This window comes from Carettochelys insculpta, chromosome 5 (genome assembly GCF_033958435.1).
Source record: "Carettochelys insculpta isolate YL-2023 chromosome 5, ASM3395843v1, whole genome shotgun sequence".
NCBI classification, from domain to species: Eukaryota; Metazoa; Chordata; order Testudines; family Carettochelyidae; genus Carettochelys; species Carettochelys insculpta.
In genome coordinates, this window is record NC_134141.1 from 47,573,458 (window position 1) to 47,588,662 (window position 15,205).

The following is a 15,205-nucleotide window of genomic DNA, read 5'->3' on the forward strand; positions in this document are numbered from 1 at the left end:
CAAAGGGGTCAGGCAAGTAGTCATCTGGAATACCTTGTGATGTTCTCCCTTTGTTGGGACAGCTATGCACCAGTCTAAATGCACAATCCATCCCTTATTTACAGTGATAACTTTATTCTTCTCCACAGAAATATGGCTGTGATGGAATATTAGGCTCACTGGCACGAGAAGATCATTGTGGTGTCTGCAATGGTAATGGAAAATCATGCAAAGTTATTAAAGGTGATTTTAATCACACCAGAGGAGCAGGTATATATCTTATTTTTTACTTAATAAAACATGCATTCTTCTGATGAAACACAGCGTCAAAACTATGTTTCATTTTTCTTTAATAGTTAGTTGCCTGCAAACCTAAATTCGGAGAGGTGTGGGAGACTTCAACTGATTGTTGTTTGATTATGATATACAGTAGTTGACATCTGAGTGAAGAATTCACATGCAAGTTTTCTAATGAAGAAATTGTAATACGATGTTTTCTGTTATGTATTTATTAAATTACAAAAGAGCAGGAATTATCTAATTTGCATTGCCTGCAGTTGTATAAAATAATGTTACCCCCAACCTTCCAGCTACGACCCTCACTCGTTCATAAAGACAGCTCTTTTTGGTAGGTTGAAACAAGTATTTAGTAAACCCTACTTCAGATTTTTGACACGTAGTAGCTGAATTTGTTTACTATACTGGAGAATAAATGTTTATCCAGATTAGTGTACATCATCTATACCCAAGCCTTTAACCAAGAGGAAACAAAGAATAAGGACAAATATCCAAAGAAAAATTCCTTAAACAGTGTCATAAAAGGAGTATAGAATGATGACTAATATCATAAACCTGAATGGCATTTCTGAAGTGTTTTTGAAGCTAAGGCCCTGGTCTTACTGTTGTTTCACTCTCCACTTTGAGGAGAATTTGATGACTTATGCATAAAAGCCTGTGTTTGTGTGTTCATTTTTTGCTGTGTCTAGAAGTGAACACAAGTGGAACAATCCTTTATCTGAAAGTGTATTTAATAGACCATTACTTCATCTGTGAAATTATGTGTGTAATTATGGTTTATGCTGCTTCTTCTAAGGAAATTTACACAGTTTCAAGATAGCAAATAGATCATTAAGCACAAGATAGTATATGAGAAGCAGACAGCACGTTTGAAAAATAAAGAGATTTTAGTGCAGTCCAGATGAAACTAAGTAGTGCTTTAGAGAAGAAAAGTGGGCATAACCTTCAGGTGCTTAAATTTAGCCCTTTTTGAGGCTGAAAATAATGTAGGACAGGAAAAGCTGAAACACAAATGAGTTTGGAGGCTAGGAACACATAAAAAAGAGAGGGTATGTCTCAGTTGCAGGTCAGAGTTTGACTCTACAAAGCTATAGAAAAAGTAACTAACCACATCAGTCAAAATCTGTCAACACTCATTTATAACAGAAATAAATAACAAAATGTACTGCAGGATTTTAGGTTAGGAATGTAATGGAGCCGTATTAATCAACTTTAAGTGGGAAGGGATAGCTCAATGGTTTGATCATTGGCCTGCTAAACCCAGGTTTGTGGGTTCACTCTTGGAGGAGGCCATTTAGCGGTCTGAGGGAAACATTTAAAAAAAATCTGAGGAATAGTGCTTGGTCCTGCCAAGAGGGCAGGGAAGTGGACTCAATTCCTCCTGAGGTCTCTTCCAGCTCTGTGAGATGTGTATTTCCGTATATTATTAAGCATGACTATATGGAGGAGATACTTTCTGATTTCAGATCTGAAATTTAAATTGTTCAGTGAAATTTTAATCAACGTTAAAATATAATACAACATTGAAAAGGGATAATTTCATGTAAGATATGCAGTAACATAATTTTGTATTGCAACTCCATTTACAGGTCATGTGTATTATCCATTCCATGAAGTTTATGTAAGGCCTCTTTTTTTTCAAGTCTGGGTTCATAAATAAAATTTTAGTTGGATTTAGCTTTGCACTTATAACTAGCTTCCTGAACTGCCTTTTAACCATCTTTTAAAACTTAAAGCAGCTGACTCTGTAACATTTTAACAAACCTGTCTTTCGTAATAACTGAAAAATAGCTTAAAAGTTCACCAAGTTATTGGTAAGCACAGCTGAAAGCTCAAGTCTATGTAGGAATAAGGGTTGTGTATGGGAAAGAAAGAAAGAAAAGAGAGAAACCACAGTACAAGTATTTTACTTAATTTTTTTTTTAAATGAGAACATCAAAATTATACATCCCACATAATGTTGGAATTCCATCATAAGCTTCAAGTGCCCATAACGATAGAGGCAATGTATGGTAATGTTCACAGCTTCAAAGTAAGGCTCATGTTAAAGTAATGCCTTGCTATACCATGGCTCATGAAGCTAATGAGGGATGTAAGAGCTCAGCTGTTTTGATGTTCTGACTCTACAGCTGTGTCTACACTCACCCCCCACCCTCGTTCAGGAAGGGGCATGGTAATGAGCAGAGCAGAAGATGCAAATGAGGCACAGATTAAAATATCTCATGCCTCATTAGGATATCCTTGTGAGATCTCACTTGTGGAAGATTCCTTTCTGAAAGCCAAGCTCTCTTTTGAAGGATACATTTCCTTCCGTCTGCACGGTTGCTTTGCTTCCAGAAGGGTATCTTCTGAAAGCAAGATCTTGCAGGGATATGCTAATGAGGCATGAGATATTTTAATCCATGCCTCATTTGCGTCTTCCACTCTGCTCATTACCATGCCCCTTCCTGAAGGTGGGGAGGGTGAATGGGCGAGCGAGTGTAGACACAGCCTATATGAGCATTCCTGACTAGTTTTTAATTTTTATGGCAATCATTCCCCATAACAGTGGCACACATCCTTTACATGAATTTATTTTTGAACTTTCAGAGTACAAGCTGTCTTTGCTTCAAGGCTGTTTATGACAGGGCATACTGTGAAATATTATAAAATATTAAATTAAAACAAGGAAAAGAATAGCAGATTTAAAAACAAAAAAATGCAAAATCTACTGTTCTTCTTCGAGTGTCCCCGTGGGTGCTCCACATTAGGTGTCGCGCTCGCCCGGCGCTGCAGATCAGATCTTCCAAGCAGTTTCTGCCGGACCGCGCATGCACTGGTGCGCACCGCTCTCTTGCGCGCTCCTGGCCACGTGCGTGATCCGGTCCCCGCCAGTTCCTCTTAACCGCCGTTGGCTGCAGACGGAATCCGACTAGGCTACGGCCAGGTTAGCGTATTCAATGGTTTTAACTGTTTTTCTTTAAAGTTTTCAAGTTCTTAGGCTACTGTTAAGTTAGCCAGTTGTTATTTTCAAAAAAAAAAAAAAGAAAAAGAAACAACAAGCGGGACGGCATTCAGTCCAGTCCTAGTAACAAGCGGAGCACCGGAGGCCAGGAGCCTAGGGCCATTAGCCCTCCTGCCGCGGCAGGCTATCCGAGAGGGGGAAAGCAGCACAGAGAAGGTGCTAAGTACCCCATTAACAACTGAAAGACTCACCAACAATGTCCTATTCAGGATTCAAGGAATGTGAGTCTTGCCGAGAGGCCATGCCAGCGTCTGATGGGCACAGTCACTGCATAAGGTGCCTGGGGGAGTCCCATGTCATGCAGAAGTGCTCCTTCTGTGCAAAATTAACAGCCAGAGCAAGGAAGGACAGGGAGATGCGGCTTGAAATGCTGCTCTTCGACAAGGCCCTCCAGCCAGACGTGCCGGAGCGGCCGCAGCAGGAGGGACCCTCTGGGGCCCATAAAAGGAAAGCCACCTCCGTCACCCCATCAGCGCAAAAACGGAGGAAAGTCTCCCCAGCCCGATCCCTTCCGGCAGCAACAGCGAGCGGGACGGGAGGAGCGCACAGCCCCCAGCCGCAGCAACAGCTGATCGGCGGCGGCACGGAGAGCCACGTGGAGGCGGCTCAGCCTCCGATAATCAAACAGCCGCCCCGCTCCGCAGGCAGGGCGGCAGCTAAACAAGCACCAGTACTGGCGGCACTGCAAGCAGCGGCACCGACCCCGGGGAACCGGCGGTGCAGAGTGCGCAGGCACGCAGCCTGCAGGCACCGGAGGACACCGCCCGTGCGGCACTGCCCATAAGCATGCCGAGCACGGTGCGGACGGGGCCGAGATCCCCTACACGTCAGGGGGCGGAGCTACCCCCTCAAGGGAAGGGGAAGGCTGCACACAAAACAAGGCACCGCAGCCCCTCTCCAGACAGGCCTGCAGAGTTGCTTTCCCTCAGCCCTCCGCTCATGCTGCAGACTCCAACTTGGAGGCAGGGGTCCCCCCTAGCCTACCTGGAGCCCCTGTCTCCATTTTTACAACCAGCCTCGCCCTGGCTGGGACCACCTTCACCCTTCCTGGGCTTTGAGTCGCTGGAGTACTATCACAAATCACTTTCTCCAGTGTCCCAGGTCTCTCGACGATCTCGCTCCCCCAGACGCAGAGGGTACGCACCAAGGGAGTGGTCTAGGTCACCTTCCCAAGAGCAGTGCCCATTCTGCCATGGTCGCCCCTATCATGCGGGGCATAGACACCACCGGCAGTTTACCAGGGAAAGGTCCCCACAGACGGTCCCGTATCCCCGAGGGCAATCGCGAACGGGGACAGAGACTCAAGTATCTCAGGGGGAACTGGTTATGGAACCCCGAGATTTTTCCCTTGTAAGCTTCCAGCAAGCGGATGTACCATCACCAACAGGAGCTGGAAGGGTCCAGAGAGGCGTACCCTAGTGGTTCCTCGCTCTCCTCCCTGGATGAGGCTACGGCCCCGGGGGACGTCCATCCTCCGGACGATCTCAAACAGTTCCAAGAGCTGTTTTAAGAGGGTGGCCTTCACGCAAGGCATCCATCCAGACAGCAAAGGTGCAAGAGAAACACCATAAGCTCCTCAAAAATCTGAGACCTCCGGCCTCCTCCAAAATAGCAATACCGCTTGATGACGCAATCTTGGAGTCCGCCACTATGATATGGCAGACCTCTGCGACTATTCCGCCTGTCCACAAGAGAGCGGATTAAAAAAAAAAAAAAAAAATACTTCGTGCCGGCGAAGGGCATGGAGTTCCTGTTCAGCCACCCACAGCCAAATTCCTTGGTGGTGGAGTCGTCGCAACAAAGATCAAAGACATCTCAATTCAAGACAGGGGGAACAGACAAAGATGCTAAGAAGCTAGAGCTGTTCGGCAGAAAGGTCTACTCCTCCTGCACTCTACTGTTGCGAATGGCAAATTACACAGCACATCTAGCGAACCATAATTTCGACAACCACACTAGGTTAACCTCCCTCATGGACTCGCTTCCACAGGGTAAGAAACCGGTGCTCAAGGCCATCGTGCAAGAAGGCTACGCGGCCTCGAGGACGGGAGTTCAGATCGCCCTGGAGGTTGCAGACACAGCAGCATGCTCCAGAGCTAGGGCAGTGGTGATGCGAAGGGAGTACTGGCTCCAGACTTCGTGTATACCGAGGGACCTGCAGACAAATATAGTCGATCTTCCCTTCGACTCGCAGAAGCTGTTTGCTGAATCAACTGAATCGGTTCTTTATTCCAGTAAAGATTCAAGAGCCACACTTAGGACCCTGGGGATTTACACCCCTCCATACAGAAAGAAAAAGTACTACCCTCAACAAAGACAGTACCAATACCAGCAACAGCGTCCCCAGTACCACAGGGGTTACGAGCAAGGGCGACATCAACAGCACCAGCAGTACAGAACTCCCAGGCGACGTTCCCAACAGAGCCGTGCGTCCTCGGGGCAGGGCCAAAGGCCACAGTTTGACACACAGATCCAGGGCTGCGCCATCACTACCATTGCACAAGGTCATCCGAAGCGGTTATTCCACCATCGCCTCCGACCATTCTATAACCAGTGGCAAAGGATCACCACAGACAAATGGGTGCTGGAGATCATAGCCATGGGGTACGCCATCCCCTTCCAGTCGCTCCCACCGTCACGACCTCCACCCAGGCCCCACCTCCAGGAGGCCTCCCACGTAGCGAGGCTCAAGCAGGCAGGAGGTAGACCATCTCATGCTCATAGGGGCAGTGGAAAGAGTGCCGGAGCAACTGCAAGGGAGAGGGTTCTACTCGAGGTACTTCCTCACGGAGAAAAAGACAGGAGGCTGGAGGCCCATCTTAGATCTTCGAGGCCTCAACCAGTACCTGCGCAAGCAACGCTTTCGGATGATCACAATCGCCTCCATCCTTACGGCACTAGATGATGGAGATTGGTTCGCAGCCCTCGACTTACAAGACGCGTATTTTCACATAACTATCCATCCGGCTCACCTACGATTCCTCCAGTTTCATGGTAGGCAAAGAACATTTTCAATACAAGGTCCTACCATTTGGCCTCTCCTTGGCCCCCAGAGTCTTCACCAAGGCCTTGGCAGTGGTGTCAGCCTACCTGCACAGACAGGGGGTATTTATATTCCAGTATCTGGACGACTGCCTACTCAAAGGGGCCTCGAAGGAGGCGGTACTACGCATGATACGCGTCACAGCAGGCACGTTCTCTTCGCTTGGCCTGGTTATCAATCTGACAAAATCAAAGATAGACCCCACACAGGACATAGAGTTCATAGGGGCACGCATAAATTCTATTACAGCGAGAGTGTATCTACCAGAGACTTGCTTTCGGGCCATCGGCTCCCTCATGCAAGTCATCGCCTTCAGCCCCACGGTGCCAGTTCTGATGTGCTTACAGCTGCTGGGCCACATGGCAGCAGTGACGTTCGTAGTACAGAACGCCAGGTTACACATGCACAGCATGCAGCACTGGCTGGTGAGCATATACAAACCGGCAGCACACACCGTTCACAGGGTGGCGTCGCCCGCAACAGAGGTGCGCAAATCCCTGCAATGGTGGGTAAACCCCAAGAACCTGCTAACAGGGGTACCCTTCCACCAACCAAATATATCGGTTTTTCTTACTACAGATGCCTCCCTCATAGGGTGGGGAGCACACATGGGCGAAGAGGTGACGCAAGGGCTGTGGTCCTCCACGGAGCCGTCACTGCATATAAATATACTGGAGCTCAGAGCGGTGTTCAACGCCTGCAGATACTTTCGAGACCATATACAAGGCAAAGTAGTCGGGATCAGTACAGACAATACCTCCACCTTGTTTTATATAAATCGGCAAGGAGGAGCTTGGTCCCGTGCATTATGTGCAGAAGCAGTCCGGTTGTGGAACTGCTGCATCGCCAACAATATAACCTTGAAAGCCTCGTACTTACCAGGCGCTCACAATGTGAAGGCAGACCAGCTGAGCAGGCGTTTCGCACTCACGCACGAGTGGCAGGTCCGTCCCGATCTGCTGCGACCGATTTTTCACGCATGGGGTTTTTCCCCAGATAGACCTGTTTGCTACTCAACACAACAAGAAGTGCCCACGATTCTGCTCCAGGGCAGGACTGGGACGGGGGTCCCTGGGGGACGCATTCGCGATCTCCTGGAGGGGCCCCCTGCTTTACGCTTTCCCTCCCACAGTGCTCATCCACAAAGTGTTGCAGAAAGCCAGGAGGGAAGGAGCCTGAATGATCCTGATAGTCCCAACGTGTGATCGACAGCAATGGTTCCCCCTACTCCTGCGCATGTCGGACCGTCCACTGATGCCCCTTCCGGTGGCACCGGATCTGCTCACGCAAGCCCAGGGGTCCATAGTGCATCCGCACCCCCAAGGCCTGCGACTACAAGCGTGGTTAATCCATGGCTCAGCTCCCTAGAGAGCACATGTACAGAGGAAGTGCAGCAAGTCCTAGAAAGTAGCGGGAGGGCTTCCACCAGGAAGACCTACAAGCAGAAATGGACTCGCTTCACGGCATGGTGTTCTACCAAATGGCTAGCCCCCCTTTCGGTGCCTATACCTGTGATATTAGAGTATTTACTGGACCTCAAGAGAGGAGGACTCTCATTATCCTCGTTAAAGGTCCACCTTGCCGCCATTTCGGCGTTCAGACACGAAGAGGAAGGGCACACGGTGTTCTCCCATCCCATGGTTACCAGGTTCCTCAAAGGGTTGGTAAACCTATACCCCCCTCGGAAACCGCTTCCACCTTCGTGGAACTTGGACCTGGTGCTTAATGCTAAAACGGGACCACCGTTCGAGCCTTTGGCCATGGTTTCCCTCCGCCTCCTTACGATAAAGACGACCTTTCTTCTCGCAATCACGTCAGCTCGCAGGGTGAGCAAGCTTGCAGCAGTTATGGCAACTCCTCCCTGCGCTGTTTTTCTAAGGAGGCGGTAACCATACGGCTGCATCCAGCTTTGTTCCTAAAGTTTCTTCTGAGTTTCATATTAACGAACCTATCGTTTTGCCCTCGTTTTATCCAAAGCCTCATAACTCTAACAAAGAGGCGCGCCTACACCTCCTGGACGTGAGGAGGGCGCTAGCCTTCTATATAGACAGGACCAAGTCCTTCCGGAAAACAGATAGACTCCTAGTCTCTATCGCTCCCAAATCAAAAGGAGAATGTTTCTCTTCGCAGAAAATCTCGAAGCACATCGTATCTTGCATAAAAATGTGCTAACGAACTCAAAAAGACTCCTTTACTGGCCACGCCCAGGGCTCATTCCACTAGGGCGGTGGCGGCATCAACAGCCTTTTTCAAGGGCGTTGCGCTAAAAGACATTTGCAGAGCGGCGACCTGGTCATCCTATGACACCATCGCCAAGCACTACGCCCTTCACAGGGTATTCCACGAGGATACCCGTCTCTCGACAGCGGTCCTGTCAGGGACAAGCTGCACATAATCCGATTACCCACCTCCTATCTTGGGTTACTGCTGGGTAGTCACCTAATGTGGAGCACCCACGGGGACACTCAAAGAAGAAAGAAAGGTTACTCACTGTAGTAACGGTGGTTCTTCGAGATGTGTCCCCGTGGGTGCTCCACTATCCGCCCATCCTCCCCGCTTCGGATCTCTGTTTAGTGTTTTGCAGGAGCATCCGAGGCGGTTGGTCAAGGAACTGGCGGGGACCGGATCGCGCTCATGGCCAGGAGCGCGCAAGGGAGCGGCGCACACCGGCGCATGTGCGGTCCGGCAGAAACTGCTTGGAAGATCCGATCTGTGGCGCCGGGCAAGCCCGACACCTAATGTGGAGCACCCACGGGGACACATCTCGAAGAACCACCGTTACTACGGTGAGTAACCTTTCTTTTCTTAGTTTTCTATTTAACTTGTGATATTTGATCTCATCGTTAGGTTATGTGGAAGCTTTGGTGATACCTGCAGGAGCAAGAAGAATTAAAGTTGTGGAAGAAAAGCCAGCTCACAGCTACTTAGGTATGCTTGCATTTACTGTTTGTACCCACAGGAAAAAAAATTGCTATTCTGAGGGTATGCATGACTAAGTGAAATACACAGAATATGAAAAATGTGAATTCTGTGGAAGGGCACTTTAAAGAAACTGTGCCCCAGGGGAGTGAAAATTGTGTGTTTGCTTGTTAGTAGATTCCTGAAAAATTACAATTGTTGCTGTTCTGTTCTGTGTTTTCACATGAAAGTGAGAAACAGAACCAATAAGAATTAATAATGCGAGAAATGAAAAGTCCCTGGTGTGATCTTTGTATTAGCATAATTAACCTATAAAGGAAAGGTTTTATCTGATTAATCTCACTATTTTCATGGAATATAAAACCAAATTAAAATATTAATCTTAACCATAGCAGTCCTGGAGTTCAAAGGTTTGCCTTCAAGTTATCATTGTAGCTGGTCCTGCTCTGTTAAAGTATCTTAAAAGGTTCAGTATTTTGGATTGCTCTATTGCATAAATGCACTGATGATGCCTTTTCTCTGAAAATCACATCAGCTCATACAACAGAATTTCAAACTGATAACTTCAGTTTTAGTGGTAAGTTTTCTAAGGTATTTTGTTTTTTAAGAGTAGTTTTTATTTTAAATAATGCAAGTTCAAAGCCAACAATACTTTAGATATTTAGTAATATCTGTGCAGGAGTTGAGGTGTTTTTCAAGTGTATTTACTTCCTCGGTTCCTATTATTTATGACCTATTTAGTTTCATCAACTAATGCTTTTCATCTTGTCCAACTCTAATAGTGAGAGACAAAGCTACTCTCCCAATACTATTGCATACCAAATACAAAAACTATTGTCCAGATTTAAAATTAAAAGTTACAACAGGTTAGCTATCCCTTATTGCACAATATACTTTATGTTGTATTGAAGTATCGATCTACTCATTGTTAATTAGCAATTAAACACCTGTTTCATGCCAAAGAGTTGTGATTATAATATGAGCGGTATATTTTCCATTTCAGTATTTGTGTTTTGAATTCTTTGTTTGATCCTTCACTAACCCTCCAAGGCTACATCTACACTATGACAAAATTTGATTTTTATTAAATTCAATTTTATAATACTGGGTTTTAGAAATTCAGTTTTGATTATCCTCACCTCCCCACAAAGTTGAGTTAGTGCTGCCACACTGAATCACTAAACATTGACTGTTGCAGCAGTGCATTGCAGGAACCTATCCCACAGTTCCCTCAGTCCCATAGCTTTCTGGGTTTTTTTGCTGGTGCTGTATGAGAAAAAAATGCCCCACAAGTGGTTGTGGGTATGTGATGTCATCTTCCCCCCATTGCATTGTCTTCATTTCTCTCCTGTGGAAAGCAAACAGTTGCTTTTTCAGAAGGAAAAGCAGGGAATCGCGGGTGAATGAAAACCAGATAGTGTGGCTTCAGAAGGTGACTGAACCACATAAACTGGTTGCTCAGCTGCTTCCCCCGCCCCGTAGAAAGAACATCTTTAGGTACTACTTTTTCCTGATCAGCCAACTGGCACGTCAGATAGGGGACTGTCACATGCCAGAATGACTCTGTGCCATCTCAATTGGCCCCCACAGCTACTTCCCTCCCCTTGAAACCAGAAACATCTTCCCTGAAAATATTATTAGAGAAACAAATTATTGCTTGTGATATCTGCCTCCCCTGACATTTGAAAACAAACAGCCAAAGGAATTTTTGCACCATTTTTCCAAAGCATGCCCATGACTCAGGCCACTTGCTGGAGTGCAACTCAGTGATGATAAACACCATCGGAGTTCACTACTTTTGGGCCAACTGCTTGAACTACAGTAGGATAATAGCAAAGTTGAGGGAAGAGTAGGATAGTAAAGTTGGGGAAAATGCAAACCATAAAAACTAAAGCCAGCTCCCTCAGGCCGGGAAAAGCCTGCAGCTCCCTGTACACATGAATGGAAAGAAGACAATTTGTGGTGCACTGAGTTAGAAAGGACTTCTGGCTTCCCACTTCACTACACAGACATGGCCAACATGGGGCATGGAGCTTGTCAGAAGCTACTTGGGAGAGCTGTGCTCTGGGATCACTCAGGTGACTGTGCCATCTCAGCTTGCTCCTTGCCACTTCGCTCCCCCTCTGGAAACCACCCCTGCCTGGCCAGAATGGTACGACTTCTACATAATAAGCCAAATAGCACACCAGGCAGGGGACACTCATACCATGCTGGGATCACCCAAGTGACTGTGACTGTGCTGTCTCAACTGGGCCCCCAGCCACTCCTCCCGCCCCCCACCCCCATATCACCTCTGCCTGGCCAGAATGGTATGACTTCTACCAGAAACATCCTCTCTGAAAGTATTAGAGGAACAGATTACAACTGCACTCCCTGCCCCACCATATTCTATGAGGGTTGTTCTGGGTGAGGTGTTTGACGGGCCACTTGAGAAGGTCCCTTCAGCGGCTTTCTCTGGTGAGTGGAGGCAGCCCCAAATGCCTATGACTGTGAGGGATGTCCTGAGGGAAACTGGTTGAAGGGCCAGTTGGGACATTCCCCCCACCCCCAGCAACAGTCAGCCCTCAAAAATCTTTGCTGTAGCAGAAAGATTTGTGCCCCTGCCCTGTAACTGCCAGCCCTCAACAATCTTTGCCTTAGGGAGGAGACTTCCCCCGGTGACAGGCAGCCCCTGAAAATCTTTGCTGAAGGTGGGAGGCTGCCCCCAGTAACAGAAAGCCCCTGAAAACTTTTCCCACCTTTGGAGCCTTCACCACGTGCAATCCAGGACATGGTGGTCTCTAGCATCATGGTCACCACAGCACCATAGACACATCCTTTTACTGGGTCGGGGGCTAGCCACATGATGCAGTTGGGTGGTGGATAGACCCTGACTACATGGCCCCTGTCGGGGAGAAGGGGCTGCCCCTGTACAAATGTGAACTGCAGAAAAGAAGTTTCTCAGCCTTTCATGCAAGCATGACTCCCACAGCCTAGCCACCACATGGTGCAGTGGGAGCCAGGGCTGATACCACTGCTTAAAAAAAAATCTTGGCCTCTCCTGCTATATTCTGTGTAGGGAAGAAGTACCAATGACAGGGCTGCATGAAGAGAGGTTACAAAAGTTTTCAGCTTTAATGGTAAGCACCCCACCACCCCCCATCTCCAGTACAGTTCTGTCCACCTATCCCCTCTGGAGCTGCTTTTTTCTGCCAACACTTTCTTATGTGAAGTGGAAGTTCACACCCCTTATATAGCTCAGACAAATAGGTAATAGGGATAGGGGAAGCATTCCATTGGCCCAGAGCCATCTATATCAGGAGTAAGGAAGGCTGTGTCTACGCTACGAGATAAAAATCAAATTTCAAGGAATTAGCTCAATATTAAAATATCACTGTCTTTGTGGTTAATACTATTATCTCAGTTTATTGAGCCATAGTAACAATTATGAAATACTGATATTACGGAACAGAATCACAGGGCTGGAAGGGACCTCAGGAGGTCATCTAGTGCAGCCCCCTGCTTCAAGCAGGATCAACCCCTGCTAAGTCATCCCAGCCAGGACCTTGTCCAGCCAGGACTTAAAAACGTCAAGGGATGGAGAATCCACCACCTCTCTAGGCAACACATTCCAATGCTTCACCACCTGCCCGGTGAAGTAGTTTTTCCTAATATCTAACCTACACCTTTCCCTCGAAAGGTATAGCATCAAATTTGAATTCTTGAATCAAGACTAGTGTGGGAGCACCATGTCCTTAATTCGAATTTATTAGCCTCCAGAAGTGTCCTATATGTATCCCACAAAGCTACATGGTGACCCTCCAAGTATGACCACTTCCTTGTACACTGCTCTCCATCCAGCTGCACAGGAATAAGGTCACAGTAAATCCACAACGTTTTGATTGAATTTGAATTAGAATTTGAATTGGAATTCATCAGCACTCAGCCTTACAAATATAAAGGGTTCTCATTATGAAAAAATTCCTTTGCCCGTTGCATTGTACCACATCAGTAGCCATCATACCAATCAGTAGCAATTTTATCATTAACCATCTACTGCAATCATGAGCACTCAGGGCAGTGATCTGCCCAGTACTTCTCAGGGTCGCAAGAGAGCCCCAATGTGGACCCACCAGGAGATTCTGGATCTTTTTGCAATTTGGAGAGACCAATCAGCAGCAAAGAGACTTTGGGTGGCCAAGAGAAACATCTGTGATCAGATGTCGGGTGAGATGACCACCTGAGGTCATTCCCTGGACTCAATGCAATGCCGGGTGATGGTGAAAGAACTGCAGCGGGCCTATCAAAAAGTCTGGGAAGCCAACCAGTGGTCAGGGGCAGCTCCTCAGACCTGCTGCTATTCTGAACAGCTCCTCATGTTTATGGGGAGCGACCCCACCATGGAACCCAGTCTAAATTAGAACACTTCTGGATGCCCTGGTATGGAGTTCGGGGTGAGCCTGGAGGAGCTGGGTGGCCCAGAGGAAGAGGGCAACAGAGAGGAGAAAGGGGACAAAAAGCAGGAGCCCGATAAAGTTCTGCCAGACAGCCTGGAGCTCTTCACCATAGACCTAGAACCAATCCCCTCCACGGTGTTCCCCTCCATGCCAGGCCCCTCCACGCCCGACCTTGAGCACACTGGACCAAGCAGTTCAGGTGAGCAGGTATTCTGCATGCTAGAAGCGGGTTGGGGGTGGGTATAGCTATATGGTTGTATATGAATACAGGTTTGCTAGATACTGTTCTGTGCCCCCCAGAAGAGCATGTTAATGTTTCTTTGGATGGAGTGCTTTTCCTTTCTGGAGATCTCCTTGAAGGCTTCATCCAGGTACTTTTGTATTTTTTCCATGAGGTTCTTGGGCAGGCGTGCCTTATTGCAGTTTCCACGGTAGCACACCTTGCTGTGCCAAGCAACCAGATAGCGATCTGGTGTCATGGCGCCACATGTAATTTTAGCAAATTTTCCAGGTTTTTGGTCACACCGCAGGAGTAGCTGTTTTTAATCTGAATCTGTTAGTTTTAGGAGGGTGATGTCTTCTTTGGCATCCTGCAGAAACACAGGAATTCGCGTCTGTTTTTTCATAACATGCTTCTTGCCCCTTCACATTTGCCTGCAGCAGCCCGCAGGTGCTCCATTCTCCACCCTCCCAATGCAATTTTCAGGCTCAGCGGGGCTTTTCCCACCACATATCCCTTCCCTCCAGCATTCCTTTTTATTTTTTTCAGGACTGCCCAGTGCCACGCAGCTGCCATGCACTGCTGGGCATTTCCCCTCCCATGTCTCTCTACATCCAGACTTTCCTTGTATTATTTATTTAATTTTTCTTTACATTACTTTCATTGTACATCTAAACCTCCCCATGCAGCTGTCTATGTAGCCGTAATTGAACTCTTCCCCACCATCCCCTCCACGCGGCTTGATCGTTGGGGAGGGTTGCTCCAGGAATGGCCAACTATTTTTTTCCCTGCCAGAGGACACCTGGTGGCTACCCCTGCTTTGTAGCTCTCCTCTTCCTCCAAAAAGTGAACAATTGCTTATAGCTTACCATGTCCACAAAGAAATGTGCTGGATAAGTGATGGCAAATGATATATTGTGAAACGCACATTTACTATCCCCTCCTTAATAAACCTTCAGTGCATTTCAAATCATGTTACGTGAATTATATCTTAATTTTGACCTTTATTTTCCAGAGCCAATACCCAGAGTACTAGAGAAGAGCAGAAGAAGAAAGAAGTACAAACAGGATGTTATCCTGCAGCACATGGAAAAGACTGAAGCAGAGCACACCAAGCTGACAAAGGACACTGCTCAGTGGTGTCACAGTACAGCTCAGTGGCATCAGAGTCAAGCTGAATTTAACCATACAATGCTTAACTTCCAGCAGCAGCAAGTGGCAAAGCAGAGTGAGTCTGCAGCAACGCTCGTACATACAGTTACAGAGCAAATTGAGGTCCTGCACTCCCTGCTGCAGCCACAGAGGGA

General features: G+C 47.3%; 1 protein-coding gene across 1 annotated transcript in view; it reads left to right on the forward strand.

Moving 5' to 3' along the window:
• The window catches only part of ADAMTS19 (ADAM metallopeptidase with thrombospondin type 1 motif 19), a 284,879-nt gene that overhangs the window by 205,141 nt on the left and 64,533 nt on the right, over positions 1 to 15,205 (forward strand). Inside the window, exons 15-16 of the mRNA XM_074994147.1 lie at positions 129 to 249; positions 9,171 to 9,251. Of these exons, the coding sequence (XP_074850248.1) occupies positions 129 to 249; positions 9,171 to 9,251 (202 nt within the window). The remainder of the gene's footprint in view (positions 1 to 128; positions 250 to 9,170; positions 9,252 to 15,205) is intronic.